This window comes from Monodelphis domestica, chromosome 1, assembly GCF_027887165.1.
Source record: "Monodelphis domestica isolate mMonDom1 chromosome 1, mMonDom1.pri, whole genome shotgun sequence".
Classification (NCBI taxonomy): domain Eukaryota; kingdom Metazoa; phylum Chordata; class Mammalia; order Didelphimorphia; family Didelphidae; genus Monodelphis; species Monodelphis domestica.
This window is the reverse complement of record NC_077227.1, coordinates 166784280-166805736: the sequence shown is the minus strand read 5'-3', so window position 1 is coordinate 166805736 and position 21457 is coordinate 166784280. Positions and strand designations below refer to the sequence as shown.

Below are 21457 nucleotides of genomic sequence, written 5' to 3'. Positions count from 1 at the left end.
GTGTCACTGGTGTTCCAACAATTTTTTTTTAAATGACAAAAAAATAAAACCATTTAGCCAAAGAAAAATATCTAAACATGGGAAAATGTAAATGCTATACAGGGAAAAAAACTGAAAAATATACAAAAATTAACAAAAGGCATCTGAATTTGATATATGAAGCAAATTCCAGATATGGCAAACAAAGTTAATCCTAGAATACTTTTGATTAAAAAAAAACTAAAAAGAAAAATATATTTGTGTTTTATAAAGCGAAAGAGGGGAGATTAGAGAAGAATTACCCCCAAAAAAATTTTTTTAAGTCTTCATAAGAAGTCACTACTGGCTGACCTTAACCTTTCACTCTGGATTTCTGCAATTCGATGACTATAGAATAATACAATGATCATCTATTACAAAAGAGTTAACTATTTGGCTAAAATGTAAAATTGTAATTCCCTAAGATTATTTAGTCCTTTTAAGAGTAAACTGGCATCAAAATCATAAAATTCTTAGTTCTATCATACTTACAACCCCATAAAGTTCATGACAAAATATCTCTGTGCATAGCTTATCTGCAGTCTACAAGTATAGAATAAGATGTCATTGTGAACACTGCCATAGCTAATTAACTATTCATTTGTCAATTCTTTATTCAATCTTCTTTCCTACCTACCCCATAGTCATTAAGTACTTTAAAATTACAAAGGTATTATGTATCCATTGTTAATAACATATGATATCCTGGGCAACACAAGAAGAGAATACAATATAAATTCCTATTTGATTTTTAAAGCCATTCGCAACCTGAGCCTACCCTATTCTTTTCAGTCCCATAATGCATTACTCCCCTTTCTGTACTTTGCAATCCAACAAACTGTTCTTTCTCTATACTTCAAATATGGTATATTATCTCTAGTCTCCATCCTTTTACCCTGGCCTTTTATCCTAATGCCTAAAATGTTCTCTCCCCTCCTCTTGGACCTCAGAGAATGCTTCTTATTCAAGATACAGTTCAAACACCACTATCTGCACAAAGTCTTCTTCTTTCCACAACTGCTAAAGCTCTGTCTCACTACCTACCTTATATTTATTTTGTATAGACTTATTATACATGTCTGTACTGTTGTAATAAAAATTCCTTGAGAGTGGGTTATTTCATTCATTGTATTTTTATCCAAAGCACAAAGAAAACTGTCTCGCATAGATCAATAATGTAATAAATGTTTACTGATTAAATTGGGAAGGGAAAGAAGTTAAAAAAGGTTGGAGACCTAATCTATCAAAAAATAAAGGAAATTATTGATGAAACTTATTGATGAACAAATGAGAACAGCCAAACAAACTATGGAATTTGAATTTAATATTATTAAACAATAAGAAATATAAGATATTAAAAATACCAAGAAATATAGTTCTTAGTACATTATCTGGTACAAGACAGGTACATAATATTTATTGATTGGCTGAAAGTTAAATTATGTCAAAGAAAAAATTGGTATACACTGAGGATTATACTTTTAAAAATCCAAATCATAAAAAATACAAATGCAAGTTTAAAAAGAGTCTAGAAGGGAATATAGACATTTAAAGGGCATTTTGCTATTTTAATAAAGCCAAAAATATATTTTTAAACAAACTTCAAAAAAATAAAATTTTGTGTATTTTTGAGTTACCATTTATTTTTACTTATAACATAACATGTAACTTAATATTTTGATATATGTTATAAGTATGTAATTATAATAAATATACGTAAACAGAAACAAATTCTCACATTAAGCTATGCCCCCATTCTTTTCTTTTGGTGTGTGTATATTCTTTAAATATTTTTATTGAAAGTGACTAAATCTAGGGTACAAATATTAAAAAATAAGAGAAAAAATTATTTTCTAATAAAACACTTAAATGAGCCCTAGGTTAAATATTCTATCAGGTCATTATTATTCAGAGCTTCATCAGACAAGAAGTACATTACTTCAAAATGCTAAAAAAGAAATACTAATAGTATTATTTACTCATACAGGGCATTATGCTGAACAATGAGATAGATAGGGGGCAGCTGGGTGGTTCAGTGGATTGAGAGCCAGGCCTACAGATGGAAGACACTTCCTAGCTATGGGCAAGTCACTTAACCCCCATTGCCTAGCCATTATTGCTCTTCTACCTTAAAACCAATACACAGTAATGATTCTAAGTTGGAAGGTAAGGGTTAAAAAAAATAAGATACATAAAAAGATGAGTAAGTCACATATTCTTTCTTTATATAAAATTTAATAGAAGAAATAATATATGGATACAAATTTGTCTGCCTCAAATTTTGCATTGAAGTGCAATATGAGATTGTAGAATTTAGAGTCAGGAAGAAAATGAAGCCCAGAATTTAAGGGATTTGCCCAACATCATAAAAAAAGTCAGTCAGGATTCAAACCCAGTCCTTCAAATCATAGAGTATTATGAGAGTTCAGAGAACCTTCATATTAGAAAAACAGAAAATCTTCAAAAATATGCTTCCAAAGAAAAAATTTATTTCAAATCAATAAAAGTTAACTATACAAGTAATTAGCTAATATATGCTAAATTTTGTATATGAAGATGGTGATGGTGATCTATAATCAGTACAACACACAAAAAACAACACATCATTTAAATTATTGTGAATTAATGTAAACTTGTAAAAACTAATCAGTAATATAAATTTTTTTAGTGGAAATACTATTTCTTATACCCCAATCAGCAAAACCTGTGAGGCAGAAACTGACAAAAGAAATTTTCATTGTATCCATTGGTCTTCATAAGGGTATTCATTAAAGAAGGGCTATAATATAAATTATTTTCTTATTTAATTAACAGCTATAGAAAGAAAAAAGAGCTACAGCTCTATTTGTCTTTTAAAATTCTACATAACTATGCCATAACTTTTTGTGTTCTGGAAAAATATTTCTTTTTAAGGTTAGTTGATAGTATGAAAGTACTTACTGATATCATCTTCATGATAAATGACAGAGTGAAATGGAAGAGTTCGGTCTTTAATATATCTCTCTGCAGGTTCAACATAAAATGTGCCACCACGAGTCTGGATGAATCCTTCAAATCTTCCATCAATAACTGACCCATGACTCAAGGTTCCTTCTTCACCTATTAAAGAGAAGATAAACCAAACTATGCTCACATCAAGATAGTCTTTTCTTAAAAAAAAAAAATTCTTTCTTAAATTTACATAAAAATAAATCAGTGTAATGGATGTTTACTTTGATTCTCAGGAATAAAAGGGGTGGGATGGACCCAGAAGATGGAGAGGATGGGATAGACTGGTCCTCCCCTCTCTTCCCCCAGTGAAGACAGCACAAGTTGTCTTTTGGAGGAACAGAATATGTCCCCTCAATGTCTGAGTTGAGTGTAGAGTCAAGGACTGAAGCTGAATCTTCCCTCCTTGAGGAGAAAGTATAGCTTTCCTCCCCAAGCTTCAGATCTCTTCTTGGGTATTATGTGACAGGCAACCTGATCCATAAAGAATAATTCTTTTATTCTAAAAGGGACACACAAAGACAGGAAGAATAGGGTTGTTGAGTAAGGGAAGTGGGAAATAGGAGATCCCAAAGAACCAACAGCTGACCCTCCTCCCCACATCCTGAGGTTCAGGCCATTTGTCTGACCTTCCTTGGTCAGCTGTAATCCCTGTCCTGATTTCTATCTACCCAAGTTGTAGCATGAAGTTCTCAGGATAACTTTAGGGAGTAGAGAGAGGAAAGTCTTCTTTGGGTGGATAGCTTTATAATAAGTCCCATCCACTCCTTTTATCTCCAACTGGATCCATGGGGTTTAGGTTCAATGAGAAGTGGTTAATGCTCTGGAGGTCTTCTGTCTCAGAGATTTCTCTTGGACCAACCACTATTGAGGAGCTCCCAAAGAGAAGTGAAGTAACTGCTTTGAATCTTCTCAGCTCTTTTGTTCTGTCCTGGAATTCTCTGTCTTCCTTGTTCCTCTCCCCACTGGGGTTGCTCTTTGGCATGCTAAATCTGACTTCCCTCTCTTACAGCAGCAAAACATTGATTCATAGTATGTCAAGTAGAAATAATTTGAATAAAAGTTATGATACATAACAGATTTTATTTTAATAATTTTAAAGAACTATGATTTCCCTATCTATTGCAATGGAGGTTTTCTGTTCACTTTTTCAATATCTCAATGATATCAATCTACGATTATTCACTTAGTGTTTCATCCTCCTATTCTCATTTGTGTATGAAGAACTTATTTTAATATTAATATCAAAAAAGTTTATCAGAAACAAATATAAATTGTGGCTTTACTTTCTCAGTATCACAGAGCTACAAAGTCTGAAAGATAGAATTCATATGCAAGTGTTTCTAAAATCAAATAACACTATAGGCATATCCAAAGAGCCACGTTGTTTCAAGATGTCTTTCAAAATTTCTAAAAACCAATATTACCAATGGACTCAAACATATGAAGGTTATAAAAAAACTAAAAGGAAAATACATTTGTATTTTGTATGACATATTTTCATCTGAAAGTGACAGTTATATTTTCTTATTCCTAACAACCACCCAACATGTTTTGAGTGGGTAGAGCTTTCTCTCCAAATGTGATATTTAGAGGAAAGAGATATTATATTAAACTATTAGCACAACTTAAAAGATAAAGATAAGGAGGTATTTACAACTCAATTTTCAGAATTCAATTAAAAGAACTAGTTTCCTTTTATGAAGCACTTATTTGTTTAGATCTGTGACATCATTAATACTGATATGACCAACACTGGTACAGATTGTAACTTTCTGTATGCTTCTTTCCTTTCTTTAATAAGTCTTCCATAAAGAATACAACCAAAATGACGAAAAATTTCGCCTAGTACTTTTTTAAAATAATTTTTTCATTAAATAATTCAATTTACATATAAAATTTTATAATATTTAATATTTGAATTTCAAATTCATTCTCTCTGTCCTGCCCCTCCCCAACCCAGTAAGAAGGCAAGCAATTGCACTTTTGAGGTCTTTTATGTTTCTCCTGAGTCTTGGGTATGAATGTCAAATTTTCTAATTAGTTCTGGTTTTTTCATGAAGAATGCTTAGAACACCAATGATGATTCCAGACATTTGTGAAGGACTTATGAGAAAGGACACTATTCATATTCAGAGGAAAATCTGTGGGACTAGAAACACAGAAGAAAAACAACTACTTGATCACATGTGGCAATGTAGATATGACTGGGGTTATAAACCCAAAAAGATCACCCTAGTGAAAAAATCAATAATATGGAAATAGGTCTTGACCAAAGACACATGTAAAACCCAGTGGAATTGTGTGTCGGATATGGGAGGGAGATGGGGAGAAGGAAGAGAAAGAACATGATTTTTGTAATCCTGGAAAAATGGTTTAAATTAATCAATTTTTAAAAATTTTTTTAAAAAATAAAAGAATGCTTAGAAGTCCTCTATTTCACTAAATATCAGCTTTTTTCCACTCCTTAAATGATTATATTTGGTGTTGAGAACAGGATTATTGGTTGTAAGCTTAGTTCTTTTACTTGGAATATCACATTTCAGGTCCTCTGATGCTTCAAGAAGATAACTCTTAAATCTTGTGTAATCCTGACTGTGGTTCCACAATATTAAAATGAATTCTTTCTGGCTGCTTTAAATAATTTTTTTCTTTGTCTTAGAGTTCTGGAATCGGGCTAAGAAATTAAAATTCCAGAAAGTTTTAAATTTCATTTTCATTTAATTACTATACAGGTGGTGATGAGTAGATTCTTTCAATTTCTATTTTATCCTTTAGTTTTGGATATCAGTGAAGTTTTTCTTCATACTTTCCTGAAAGATAACATCTAGTTCCTTTTTTTAATCAAGGATTTCAAGTACTTCAGTAATTCTTAAAATTATCTCTTTCCAATCTATTTTCAGGCCAGTAATTTTGTAATGCAATATTTCCCATTTTCTTCTACCTTTTCATTCTTTTAACTTTACCTGCCCAATTCTATTTTTACCTCTTTTTCCACCTGGCCAATCCTGCTTTTTAAAAGAGTTATTTTCATTAGTGAAGTTTTATACCTCTTATACTATTTGAACAATTCCATTTTTTAGGGTGTTACCTTCAGTATTTTTGGTGCCTCCTTTACCAATTGTCTAATTGACATCATATAATTTTCTTCCCTCATTCCAAATTCTTTAACCCAATTTTTTTTGCCACTTTTAATGCTTTTGAAAATCATTCTTTAGGTGTTCCAGAAATTCTTTTTAGGCTTACATCCAATTGCGTTCTATTATCCATGTGAAGCACAGGTTATACTTGTTTTTGACATCATTGCATTATGAATACTATATCTTGATCATCCTTGCTTATGGACAGGTTATTTTTACTACTGATCATTTTCTCCATTTTCCATTTCGTGGCTTTGAACTTTAATGTTCAAATTGGACTTTGTTCTTGCTTGGGGAAGGGCAGGTCTGTCCCAAGATTCAAGATTTTCCCCTACTGAGAGAAGTCAAGATGGGGGTTTAGAAGCAGCAAAAGTTCAGACCTGTGAAAACCCTTCCTTACTGATCACAAACTGAATGCTCCTAGGGGTCTGAAATTCAAACTTAACAACAGGTAGAGGAGGGGAACCCTCCTTCTGGACTAAAATCAAAAGGTACGCCCCCCAAAAGCCGGAATCTGAGAACACTCGGGTCTATGGGAAAGGCAGAAGGAAGATCCCAGGACCCCTCCCCCCCAACCCAGAGTGCTGAGCCCCCAGCGGCAGCAGGAACCTCTGGGAGGACAAAGGTGCTAGTTTGGAGGGTCTACCTTTTGAGCAGTGGGGTGCTGGGTTCGAAGCGATCAGCAGGGGCGGCGGGGAGGCAGCCAGGGAGAGATGGGGCACCCCATGGCTGGGTCAATCCATCTGGCTCCAGTCTCACAAGAGGTTTTTGCCTCAGGGCACAGCCAGAGCAAACCAGTTAAACATAATGCCAGCAGGACTCCTCAGAGCTCAGGGAAGCCAGGACCCCTCACCCCCCTGGTGTGCAGGGCCTCCCACAAGGACAGGAACCTCAGGGCGGGCAAAGGCACTAGGGAACCTTGCCAACAGCAGAGAAGCAGCTGGAGAGAACTGGAGAGAGCCTGGGCAGCTCCAGCCTTCCTGGAGTCTTCCTCCTCACAGCACATACAGCCCAACCCAGTTGAACTTAATCCGATCAAAAGCCTCCAGAGGACAGGGAAGCTAACATTCTTCCCCTAGAGACTGTACCAAGAGATCTGACAAAGCTCCAAGAGGGGAGACTGACAGCCCCAAAACCAAAAAAAATGAGAGGAGCAAGAGCACAGACAAATACAGGGAGCAAAGAAGGGGTAAACTCGAGCAAACAACAGAAAAAGAAGAAAGAAATTACAATAGACAGCTTCTGCACAGGTAATGAGCAAAGAGTTAATGAAACAGAGGGGGAGGGATCAACAAAGGAAAAATCAGAAATTCAAGCAAATTGGATACAGGCTTTGAAAGAACTCAAAATGCAATTCAAAACAAAATTAAGAGAGGCTGAAGACAATAGGGAAAAGAAGTTAAGAACTAGGATAAATCATCTGGAAACAGAAAATAGTGTCATGAAAGCCAAAATTAACCAGCTGAAAATGAGGCAAAGGAGATGAAAGAAGAGGTGAAGAAGAAGATGAAAGATGAGAAAAAAAGAGATGAAAGACAAGGTAAAGAGGATGAAAGATGACCACCGAAGAAAATCAGACCAAAGGAAAAGGATGACCGAAAAGCCAAGGATGAAATCCAGTCTTTAAGAACCAGAATACAACTAGAATTAAGTGACCTCACAAGGCAGAAGGACACTATAAAACAAAACTAAAAGAATGAAAAATTTGAGGAAAATATGAAGAATCTCATTCACAAAACAGAGGACTTAGAAAATCAATCAAAGAGAGACAATTTAAGAATCATTGGTCTACCAGAAGACCAGTACAAAAGAAAAAGCCTGGACATCATACTAGAGAAAATTATTAAGGAAAACTGCTCCGATATCCTAGAACAAGAGGGAAAAGTGAAGATTGAAAGAATCCACAGATCACCTCCTGTACTTAATCCCCAACTGACAACACCCAGAAATGTTATATCCAAATTCAAAAACTATCAGACCAAAGAAAAGATATTACAAGCTGCAAAAGGAGTCATTCAGATACCACGGAACCACAGTGAAGATGACACAGGATCTGGTTGCATTCAAACTGAAAAACCGAAAGACATGGAATATATTCCAGAACACAAGGGAACTAGGTCTACAAACAATAATCAACTACCCAGCAAACCTGACTACATTCTTACAGGGGAAAGTTTGGTCATTCAACACAATGGAAGAATTTCAAGAATTCATAAAGAAAAGACCAGACCTGAAAAGAAAATTTGATGTCCAAGCACAGAACTCAAGAGAATCATCAAAAAGTAATTAAAAAAGAGGGGAAAAAAGAAAAACAAACAAAAAAAACTTCCCCTATAAGAAAAGAGGTCATTGGGGGGCAGCTGGGTAGCTCAGTGGATTGAGAACCAGGCCTAGAGACGGGAGGTCCTAGGTTCAAATCTGGCCTCAGCCACTTCCTAGCTGTGTGACCCTGGGCAAGTCACTTGACCCCCATTGCCTAGCCCTTGCCACTCTTCTGCCTTGGAGCCAATACACAGTATTGACTCCAAGATGATGGAAGGTAAGGGTTTAAAAAAAAAAAAAGAAAAGAGGTCATTGGTAACTCTTAAAAACTGTTGTTATTACCTGGGCAGGAAAAAGAAGTACACTTAGAGGGAACAGTGACAAAGTGTATAGGATGAAAGGACAAGACAAAAATAGGTATATAGATATATGCATGCATTAATACATATACATGGGTATACATACATATGTACATATATATATAACACTAGAGCATAAAAATAGGTTAATATTAAAAGAAATGGGAAAAGAAACAAATGGGGGTAAATTTATAAAGAGTAAAGAGGTCAGAGACAGGAAATACTCAACTTTTACGTGCATTGAAATTGACCCAAAGAGGGAAGAACAATTGAATCCATTGGGGGCAGAGAATAGATTTGCGCCCTATAGGGGAGGAGAAGGGTAACAAACAGACTGGAGGGGATGGAAGCAGTAAAAGGGAGGGAGGGGGTGGGGGGATTAATTTGAAGAATGGAGAGGCAGTAGAAAGGGAAGTAAAATAAGGGTGGGAACTGGGGGGACTGATTAAAAACAAACAGTGGTACAGAAGGAAATAGTGAAAGAAGAAAAGGCAAGAACAGGAGTAGAAATCAAAATGCTGGGAAATACACAACTAGTAATCATAACTCTGAATCTGAATGTATTGAATTCACCCATAAAACACAAGTGAATAGCAGAGTGGATTAGAATACAAAACCCTACCATATGCTGTCTGAAAGAAATACACATGAGGAAGGTAGATACTCATAGGGTGAAAGTAAAAGAATGGAGCCAAATCTATTGGGCATCAAGTGATAAAAAGAAGGCAGAAGTCGCAATCATGATATCTGACAAAGCCAAAGTAAAAATAAATCTAGTTAAAAGAGGTAGAGAAGGTAATTATATCCTGATAAAAGGCAGTGTAGACAATGAGGAAATATCTGTAATCAACATGTATGCACCAAATGGAATAGCATCCAAATTTCTAAAGGAGAAACTAGAAGAGCTCAATGATGAAATAAATAGAAAAATTATACTAATGGAAGACCTGAACTATCCTCTATCCAAACTAGATAAATCAAACAAAAAATAAATAAGAAAGAGGTAAGAGAAGTAAATAAAATCTTAGAAAAATTAGAGTTAGTAGACATGAGGAGAAAAATAAATAGGGACAAAAAAGAATATACCTTCTTTTCTGCAGCACATGGTACATTCACAAAAATTGAACATGTATTAGGGCATAAAAATATTGCAAACAAGTGCAAATGAGCAGAAATAATAAATGCAACTTTCTCAGATCACAATGCAATGAAAATAATTAGTAAGGGAACATGGAGAGGTAAATAAAAAATTAATTGGAAGTTAAACAATATGATTCTCCAAAATCAGTTAAAGAACAAATCATAGAAACAATTAATAACTTCATTGAAGAAAATGACAATGATGAGACAACCTTTCAAAACCTATGGGATGCAGCCAAAGCAGAACTCAGGAGGAAATTTATATCCTTGAGTTCATATATTAAAAAATTAGGGACAGCAGAGGTCAATGAATTGAGCATGCAAATTAAAAAACTAGAAAGTGAACAAATTAAAAATCCTCAGATGAAAACTAAATAAGCATAGAGGGGCCTTTCCTAAAAATAATAAACAGTATACATCAAAACCCATCAGCAATCATCTGCAATGGGGATAAACTAGAAGCCTTCCCAATAAGATCAGGAGTAAAACAAGGATGCCCATTATCACCTATATTATTTAACATTGTACTAGAAACACTAGCAGTAGCAATCAAAGAAAAAGAAATTGAAGGTATTAAAACTGACAATTAGGAGACCAATTTGTCTCTCTTTGCAGATGATATGATGATTTACTTAAAGAATCCTAGAGAATCAACCAAAAAGCTAGTCAAAATAATTAGCAACTTTAGCAAAGTTGCAGGATAAAAAATAAACCCGCATAAGTCATCAGCATTTCTATATATCTCCAACCAAGTTCAGCAGCAAGAATTAGAAAGAGAAATTCCATTTACAGTCACCCGAGACAATATAAAATAATTAGGAATCTATCTGCCGAGACAAACACAGGAACTATATGAACACAACTACAAAACACTCTCCACACAGTTAAAACTAGATCTAAACAATTGGAACAACATTGATTGCTCATGGGTGGGACCAGCTAACATAATAAAAATGACAATTCTACCCAAATTAATTTACTTATTTAGTGTCATACCCATTGAACTACCAAAAAACTTCTTTACTGAATTAGAAAAAAACAATACTAAGTTCATTTGGAAGAACAAAAGATCAAGGATATCCAGGGAAATTATGAAAAAAAAATGCAAAGGAAGGAGGAAGTCCCAGATCTCAAACTATACCATAAAGCAGTGGTCATCAAAACAACATGGTACTGGCTAAGAGACAGAAAGGAGGATCAGTGGAATAGACTTGGCGTAAATGACCTCAGCAAGAAAGTCTATGACGAACCCAAAGACCCCAGTTTTGGGGACAAAAATCCACTATTTGATAAAAACTGCTGGGAAAATGGGAAGACAGTGTGGAAGGGATTAGGTTTGGATCAACACCTCACACCCTACACCAAGATAAATTTAGAATGGATGAATGACTTGAACATAAAGAAGGAAACTATAAGTAAATTAAGCGAACACAGAATAGTATACATGTCAGACCTTTGGGAAGGGAAAGATTTTAAAACCAAGCAAGACTTAGAAAGAGTCACAAAATGTATAATCAATAATTTTGATTACATCAAATTAAAAAATTTTTGTACAAACAAAATCAATGTAACTAATATCAGAAGGGAAGCAACAAATTGGGAAACAATCTTCATAAAAACCTCTGACAAAGGTTTAATTACTCAAATCTACAAAGAGCTAAATCAATAATACAAAAAATCAAGCCATTCTCCAATTGATAAATGGGCAAGGGACAAGAATAGGCAGTTTTCAGATAAAGAAATCAAAACTATAAATAAGCACATGAGGGGGCAGCTGGGTAGCACAGTGGATTGAGAACTAGTCCTAGAGACGGGAGGTCCTAGGTTCAAATCTGGCCTCAGCCACTTCCCAGCTGTGTGACCCTGGGCAAGTCACTTGACCCCCATTGCCTAGCCCTTACCACTCTTCTGCCTTGGAGCCAATACACAGTATTGACTCCAAGATGATGGAAGGTAAGGGTTTTTAAATAACTAAATAAATAAATAAATAAATAAATAAATAAATGAATAAATAAATAAATGAATGAATAAATAAATGAGCACATGAAAAAATGTTCTACATCTCTTATAATCAGATGCAAATCAAAACAACTCTAAGGTATCACCTCACACTTAGCAGATTGGCTAACATGACAACAAAGGAAAGTAATAAATGCTGGAGGGGATGTGGCAAAGTCAGGACATTAATGCATTGCTGGTAGAGTTGTGAATTAATCCAACCATTCTGGAGGGCAATTTGGAACTATGCCCAAAGGGCGATAAAAGACTGTCTGCCCTTTGATCCAGCCATAGCACTGCTGGGTTTGTACCCCAAAGAGATAATAAGGAAAAAGACTTGTACAAGAATATTCATAGCTGCACTTTTTGCGGTGGCCAAAAATTGGAAAATGAGGGGATGCCCTTCAATTGGAGAATGGCTGAACAAATTGTGGTATATGTTGGTGAAGGAATACTACTATGCTAAAAGGAATAATAAAGTGGAGAAATTCCATGGAGACTGGAACAACCTCCAGGAAGTGATGCAGAGTGAAAGGAGCAGAACCAGGAAAACAATGTACACAGAGACTGAGACACTGTGGTACAATCGAACGTAATGGACTTCTCCATTAGTGGCAATGCAATGTCCCTGAACAATCTAATTCTAGGAGAAAAAACACTATCCACAAGCAGAGGACAAACTGTGGGAGTAAAAACACCGAGGAAAAGCAACTGCTTGACTACAGGGGTTGATGGAATATGACTGAGGAGAGACTCTAAATGGACACTCTAATGCAAATACCAACAACATGGAATTGGGTTCGAATCAAGGACACATGTGATGCCCAGTGGCATTGAGTGTCGGCTATGGGAGAGGTGGTGGGAGGGGGGGAAGGAAAAGAAAATGATCGGTGTTTCCAATGAATAATGTTTAAAAATGACCAAATAAAATAATGTTAAAAAAAAAAAGATTTTCCCCTACTATTGTATTCAGAACTAATTCTGAGGGTCTGGGAAGTTTTTTATGCTTCCCCAAAGTGGTATGATCACTGCTCTCTAATCCATAGAGTCACTGATCCCTTGAGATTACAACTGATAGATATTACTTCTCAGGAACCATGTTTTCTTGAGACTGGACATAATACTGTTCCTCAGAGCACCTTCTCCCTCTTGACAAGTGCTCCTCTTAGCTCTTAAACTGTCACCCAGAAGTGTATATAGGCAATGGATCTGCCAAAGAGCATCTGTTCCCTGCATTCAGTACTAGCACAACAGTTGTCTTTATTCACTTTCTGAATAGCTGCCAGGACCCCTTACCATCTCTGGCTGGAGAGCTACCAATGCGGCTGTTGCTTCTGTTGTCACCATTGGTGCTGCATAAACATGGGCTCCAGGCCAGTCTCCATCTCCTCTCACCCCCTTGTCATATATCTCTCTTGAATGTCTAACCCTGACCTTCTGTCAGCTCTACAATTCCTCAATTTGATCCAAAGTGTTATTTTAAAGTTGTTTGGTGGGATACGGTCGGAGAGCTCAGTTGAGTGCTTCCTCTACTGCCATCATGGCTCCACTGTCCTTTCTTGTACTTCTTAAAATATGTAAGGAATTAGAAAGGTTGCACTAGGGCTATCAAGTTTCCTCTCTCAACTTTATCATATGGCAAGTCCAACTCTATTTGCAGGGATGTTTAACTTTTGGAAAGTTTATAGGTTATTTTGAGGTTTGTGCATTTTAAAATGGCTCTGAACCCTGTGAGACTACATCTCCCAGAACTCTACCCTAACTTCCTCAGATACATCCCACTTCCTTTGTGGGAGGTGTCTGAGAAGATATAAAAGAAGAGAGAAGTGGGGGTTTTGGTGCCTTTTCTGGAAAAGCACACTTTTCTGGGAGGGCCTATTCTGCAGAAGCACCTTTTCTGGAGAAGCTTTTTCCCAGGAAAGAGCCTTTGGTTCCTGCATAGCTGCCAAAGATCAAATTTTCTTTAGCTTTCCCAAACCTTTACTTTCCTAGCCCAATAAACCTACCTAACTATCCCTAGAGTCTGGTTTCATTTAATTCCCTAGCATAATTGTAGTATAGTTAAGAAAAGTCTGGTCAATTTCCCTACTGGAGCAAAGGGGGAACAGCTGGCTACCTTCTTTCCCTTCCTCCTTTCTCTACCTTTTCCCTCTATTTCCCCATCAACAGGTTCAATACCTCCAATATTATGTTGGCTAATTCAATCTTCACTCACCCACCAAATTTCTAGTTCCTCAAACTACTCAGTTCTCTAAATTTACTACTTCTAATTCCAAACTCTTCCACATAAGCATTTCACTTTCATGATCAAAAATTGAAAAGCTTTCATGTGATCAAAAATTCTTATTAATTGAATCTCTCTCCAATACTTTGCTTTTATTAAACTTCTTCATTCTCAATGACTTTCAACATTGTGCTGTAGCTACAGTATATGCTCTCTTTCCAAATCTGACAATACCTTTAAATTCACTAGCTCCAATTCTATACTACTCTCTACCCTCAAATCTCTTTATTTTATGAACCTATTATACTTGCACCTTTCCAAATGTCAAGTATGTATTACTCCCATCATCTATTTCCTCAAAATTAAATCATATGCTACTAAATCTGGAGAAAGTCAAGAAACCATACAAAATAAATTACAAGTTTATATCATCTATTCTAAACTACACATTCACAACAGCAAGGCAATATTTTTTACTTCTGATTGGCTGTCCTACTCCCCATAAAAGGCATTACAAATCATTTCTTCCTCAAATTTTTCATATCTCCATACCCTCTCTACCTTAGTTGACAACTCTTGCCTTAGTTGACTAATAAAAGTGAGACATTCTCCTTCAGCTCCCTCATCTTCTCTTCTCTGCCCTCACAAAGGTAATAAGTGCCACTTCTCTTTGTTATCTCTTTTACATGTATCCTTGGATATCATTCTTCCACATTCCTTCAGTGAACTGCCCCTAATAACTTCTCCTTTCTCATTCAACTTTAAAATCCATCAATTATTGGCTACTTCTCTGCTAGTCTAAAAAAACACACACACAACTTAAAACCTTTATTAACTTATTAAAACCCTTACTAGGCCACAATCTTTCAAGCTATCATATTCTCTCCTTATATATCAAATATATATGTGTGAAATATATATATATATCACAATCATAAAATATATATCAAATGCCTTTCTCAACTGATTATTCTAAAACCTAGACAAAACTAGCTTCTGATCTCCCTCAAATTAAAATTACCAGTGATATTAATTACAAAATCTTTCTCAAATATCATCCTTCATTACCTATCGACAGTGATGCTATTGACCATGCTATCCTCACTTTTATTCTCTCTGAGAATTTGATACTCCTCTCTCTCTCTCTCTCTCTCTCTCTCTCTCTCTCTCTCTCTCTCTCTCTCCCCCCCCCTCCCCTTTAAGCCCTTACCTTCTCTCTTGTAGTACATACTGTGTATTGGCTCCAAGGCAAAAGAGTAGTAAAGGGCTAAGAAATGGGGGTTAAGTGACTTGCCCAGGGTCACACAGTTGAGAAGTTTCAGAGGCCAGATTTGAACCTTGGACCTCCCATCTCTAGACCTAACTCTCAATTCACTGAGCCACTAAGCTGCCCCCTCTCTTTTTTCTTAAAAAAAAAAAAACAAAACAAAACTAATTTCCATCTCAAAATCAATACTATGTTGTTTTGGTTCCAAGATCTGAGACCAGATTTGAACACAGGACCTCGTGTCTCTAGGCCTAGTTCTCAATGAACTGAGGCACCTAGCTGATCCTCAAAATACTTTCAATCATTATTCAGTAATAATTCATGATTATATGATCCCTGAGAGTGATCGCTAAAGCTCCATCATGGACATTCTAACTCTTTTTTTACCTCTACAGTTTCCCACTTAGTGACCTCATCAGCTCTCACTGGGTTGATTATATCACAATTCAGATGAGTCCCCAATCAGCCCCTGTCTCTCTTCAAAGGTCCAACAACTTCCTATTGGGCATTTCAAACTGGATGTTCCATGAATATCTCGGAATTTTATATGTTAAAATGAAATATCTTATATCTCCACCAAAAAAAAAAACCCCCAAATACCTCTTCTCATCTTCACTATTTCAATCATGAGCAACAACATTCTTTAATTCACCATGGCTGGAAAATTTGATATCATCTTCAACTGCTCACTGACTCACCGTACTGCCAACTTGCTATCCAATATTGTTGCTTCTACACTTTCACACTCACACAGTTATCCTCTTTTCTCTACTCACATGGCTACCAACACTAGTTAAGGCCCTATTACAATCTTGATTACAACTACTGTAATACCCTCCTCAAAAAACCTCACACATTCTAAAGTTCATCCTTTACATAGCTGCCTAAAGTGTAGATATGACTACATCAACCTGCCCCCACTAAATAAGATTCAATGACTCCTTGCTGGCTCAAATAAAAAAATGTAAACTTGATTCTCTGGCTTTTCAGATCCTCCATAGTCTGTTTCTAATCTATCTTTCTACCCTTAGTACACATTACATACCTCCATAGTCCAGCTAAAATTTGTTTTGCTGTTTCTGACATATAAATCTTTTATCTCATATCTATGATAAAAGTGTCCTCAATATCTAGAAAGGAGTCTCTCCACACTTCTGCTTACTGAACTTCATGGTATTCTTTAAGATACTGTTCAAGTACTATACCTACCCTCATCCACAAGATTTTAGAGTCTCAAAGTTAATTCATATAACTCTTCTGTGCCTACCTATGAATGTATATGTTATTTCTCCCATTAGATTATAAACTAGAGGACAGAAGATATTTTGTTTAGTCTGTTAATCCCAAGCACCTAACAGGATAAACAAATAAGTTGATCAATTGTAGGCAACATAAAAACTATATGACTTCAGATTTCATTTTTGTCACTGACTTGGTGACTTTAGAAATAGGAGGAGGAAGCTGAATAGAGAATGAGGGCATTTTTGCATTTTTGCCTGTTTCATGAATTACTATGGCCAGAAAATAAGCTTAATCATCTGATGGACAATTTGTTGGTAATGGATGAGCCGGACTATATTTAACAAGGCTAGTCCTCAGGCAGCAGACACAGTCATGGAGTTTATACTCAAAGATTTTCTACCTGGCTACAACCTGCCAGAGTTTGACCTCCACTGGAAAATTCTTTGAGAGGCTATGGGCATTTCCACATCATAATGAAGAATTGGAGTACTTTTATGGCATAGATATCAACAAAATTGTAAAAATTGCTCAAGGAATATAACATATTCAATTTAGTAAATAGTTGTGCTATTTGATAGAAAATGTAAATACAAGAACAAATTCATTTATCTAACAGTGTTAGCCAATAATTGGATTAATATATTCTAAACAATTTTATAAATATAAAGCTTTAACATAAAAGTCAAGGATCATTTTGAATTTGAAATCTCTTGAAAAGTTATTGAATTTCCTGCCAGACTTAAGAGAGTATATGAACATCGTAATGACACTTAGTAATCATTATTATAATATACACAAATAATGTGATATCCACAGGAAAATTATATTATATGAAACCTGAAAATGAATTTTAAAAACTCAGCTGTTGCTGTTTCAGTCTGCCTGGCTCTTACAGCACTGCACAACTACTCCACTCCAATTATAGGCTTATTCATGAATAATTTTTGTCAAAAATTACTTCTGCCAATAATTATATTCCTTAAGTTTCAACTATGCATTAAGTCTAGAGACATTATCATAGTCTCTGTAGCATCTGTCTTGACTGTTCAAAGAACTTTTGTTTTGACCTATTCTGGATTTTCAGATTTTATGGATTTTTTTTTTTTTGAGATTTTATTTGAGATTAAACTTTATCTTTTTTATTGTTATTCTCAACAAGGTTTAAAGAGAATTACACTCCCTTTGTTTTCCTTAATTTCCTTAAAGAATCCTTGAAGATCCTTTAGCATTGACTACAAGTATAGACATACCCTCTGAGAAAGGAAGTTGAAACCAATGAGAAAGGAAACTGATCCCACAAGCACTGGCCCAGGACAAAGTCAGACAAATTAAGGAACTATGATTAGTTTCTGAGATGTGATGGGGGAGAACTACTGGGTGGAAAAAATGTTTTTAAGGTGAGATCAAGCATGAAGTGGGACATTCTGATTCACACTTGCTCTCTGGGATTTGGACTCTGGAGCTGATAGCTCTTGTTGAAAGGACATTACGATTCCCACTCGAATTCTGGAGGGACTCAGATTCAGACTAAGGCTCTAACTAAAGACTCTTGCTGAAGGAGACTCTTACTCAAAACACTCTTGCTGATGGGACTCTCCCGCTCTTCTGACTGAAGACTGGAACCATATTAGGGTGAGCTTTGATTTCATCAGCACTTAGGGTAGTAGGCGAGGCAACCCTCTACCTCCTTCCTACTCTTTACTATCTCTATCTCTACTTTGCTGTAATGAAACTACTAACAGACTGAAAATTTAATTATAATTATTATAATTTGGTGACCCCTTTTTAACTATTATAGCATCAACACATAAGAAAACTAATACTTTGATGAAATAAGGGGGAAAAATGATGAGATTCCTAGCTTTCTATTACAAATCATCTAACACAAAAAAAATTAGAGGGAACTTAAACTTTACATTCTAATTTTAACATTAAAATAGTGATTGCATTAAAAATAGGAGAGGAAAATATACATACATAAAGATGATAGTATATCACCTTTTTTGATATTTCTGTTTACATTTGCAGAAATATTTTTCTCTTTTTAAATTATGTGTTTTTTTTTTTTAATATTCCTTTACCTGGCAGTATTGGGATTTCCTACCTCCCTCCCCCACTGGAGGGTAGATGGATTGAGGGAAGCGGAAACGAAAGTTGAACTTACCATAAATGTGTCCAGTGTAAATATGAGAGGTATCATAATCAAGTACTTGATCTGATATTACTACTTTAAAGTCATCAGTGAAGAGGGATGTATCTCTCTTCATTCGTAGGTTGAAATGTCTGTAAAATTAGGGAGGAAAATTGATATTTAAAAGATTCCAATTTGAAACAGTTATAAAAACTAACAAAATATGGACTGTTATATAAATGTGTTCATAAGTCTTTGTATATTAATCTTTATACAAAAATAAAATTATAAAATCTTACAGTGACAAAATTTTGTGTATTCTACTAAACAACTAAATGCAAGCATGTTCTGAACTCTACATACCTAAAAACATAAATAGCCTTGCCTCCCCAATTCACCACATCATAAAAGATCAACATATTGTTGGTCAATGATAACTGCCCGAACTAACTGACCCAATTTCTCATGCTCACTAATTTTGTTTTTTGTTTTATATTAATATGTAGGGCATAAATCACATTTCATCAGTCTTTCATTAATCACTGCTAAATATACTCTAAAATTTAAGCATATATGCTCTTTAAACTTCAAAGCTCTCCCTCTCAGTGGAATAATGACCAAAGGATATGAACAAACAAAAATGCAAACAATTTATGAAAGAAAAGTTCCTGCTCACTAATATGAAGAAAAATGGAAATCAAAACAACCCTGAGACCTCATCATATACCCAACCATATTGGCAAAAGAGACAAAACACGTAAGTTAATATTGGAGAAGGAGTTGCGGAAAAAGAGATACTAATAATGCATTGCTAGTGAAACTGTAATTGGCATAATCCAAGAAAGACATTTTGTATTAAAGAAATGAATTAACTAAAAAAGTTCATACTCTTTAACCCAGAAAATCCATTTCTAACATACCCCAAAAAGGTCACTATCCAAAAAAAAAAAAAGTCTCCATACAAAATACAGTATTTATAGCAACATAACCATTTTCAGTGGTAGCAAAGACTAGGAAACAAAGTAGGTACCCATAAATTTTAAAAAGAAACAAATGACTATAGAACAAATTGTTTAGTAAGAAATGAAAAGTTTGAAGAATGCTATAAAGATGGGATTGACTCTCCCTTTGCTTACTTTTAAATTTAATCAACCAAAAGCAAAGTAACACTAAGTAGGGAAAGTTCACAAACCAATTACTAAAGTAAGTAAACAACTCAAGAAGCGACTGACTGCCCCTTGAGAAGTGCTAAGCAAATTTAAAGACTACAATTGATCCCCATAAAGTGGAGGAAGGGACAGGAAGTGACACCAAAAAAAAAGTATAAAAGATGATGAACTTCCTGTCCAAGAAGTCTTCATCCTGAATCTTCAATTTGAAGGACCTGGGACTGGAAACTTGAACTGCTTCTGTTAAGACTTTCACTTGGACCTTCCCATTTGTATAGGGACTGCAGCTTTGGACTTCAGATTGGGTGAGTGAAAAAAAGCTGACCCTCCTTTCCTGACATCTACAGAGATTAGCATATGGAGAGGCCACACTCTCAGAGGAGGTATTGTGAGTAAAATTCTTGTTTAATTCATCATTGGGTCCTCCAGTTGGGTTTAATTACCTCTGCTGGAGTGGAGCCAGGTGAAGGAGCAAATACTTAGTGTTATATTAGATAATTTCTCTACCCTCCTTTTATATTTCTCTGCTTTCTCTCTTTCGCTGTTTGTAAATAAAGTTGCTAAAAAGTCATTTTGACTTGAGCTGTATTAATTTTTTAAATCAATGACCACATTCTCTTATGTTTAGTCCAAACATGAGTTTAATCCCTACATTTTAAAAAAGCATGGTGTGTAATGAAAATTTTGTAACCCAGGACTTGATTTAACAGAATTCCACATTCATCCTCAAGTTACATCATCACGTTTTGGAGAGATGATTTTTTGGAGATAAAATTTCTGTAACCCCACCTCTCACACTCTTCTACCGATATCATGGTCAGGAAAACTTCTCTTCACTCAGGCTCTACTTTTGTCTTTTCATTTCCTCTACTTAAACTGATTATTAATAAATCTTATATAAAAATTGAATACTTTTGAGTTACGGAATGTTAATTTTAATCTTATATTTCTGAAAACCAGTGAAGTTGAAAAAGAATTCTCGATTATTTTTTAAGACACGCTTTGAGTAAAGAAAGTTTTCAGGGGCAACTGGGTGGTTCAGTGGATTGAGAGTCAGGCCTAGAGATGGGAAGTCCTAGGTTTAAATCTGGCCTCAGACTGTATGACCCTGGGCAAGTCACTTAATCCTCATTGTCTAGCCCTTACCACTCTTCTGCCTTGGAACCAATACACAGTATTGTCTCCAAAACAGAAGGTAAGGGTTTAAAAAAAAAAAGAGAGAGAGAGTTTTCCTTATGGTGGGGACCTGCACACCAGGAGAAAGGAGTAGGAATGTCTCTACCTGTACTGAGTTCCCCTGTGAGTTGTTCCAAGCTGCTGGCTCCCACAGCTGATTCTTTGAGTCTCCACAGAGGAGGTAAAGTATCTATTTCCCCTACCTGAGTGGCCAGTATTACCCTCCTTCCTCTGGTCCAGGTTACACCTCATCCTACCCCCATGTGGGTCTCTCATACAGGATAGCCACTTGAAGATTCTAATTGCAACTGAGGAGGTTTTTATACCAGCATTTCAGAGAGTA

The 21457-nt window shown here is 35.5% G+C and overlaps 1 protein-coding gene across 1 annotated transcript in view; it reads right to left on the bottom strand.

Annotated features, from left to right (window-relative positions):
* The window catches only part of ADAM10 (ADAM metallopeptidase domain 10), a 140681-nt gene that overhangs the window by 65572 nt on the left and 53652 nt on the right, over positions 1-21457 (bottom strand). Inside the window, exons 3-4 of the mRNA XM_007479669.3 lie at positions 18803-18921; positions 2959-3117 (exon numbers count right to left, since the gene is read on the bottom strand). Of these exons, the coding sequence (XP_007479731.1) occupies positions 2959-3117; positions 18803-18921 (278 nt within the window). The remainder of the gene's footprint in view (positions 1-2958; positions 3118-18802; positions 18922-21457) is intronic.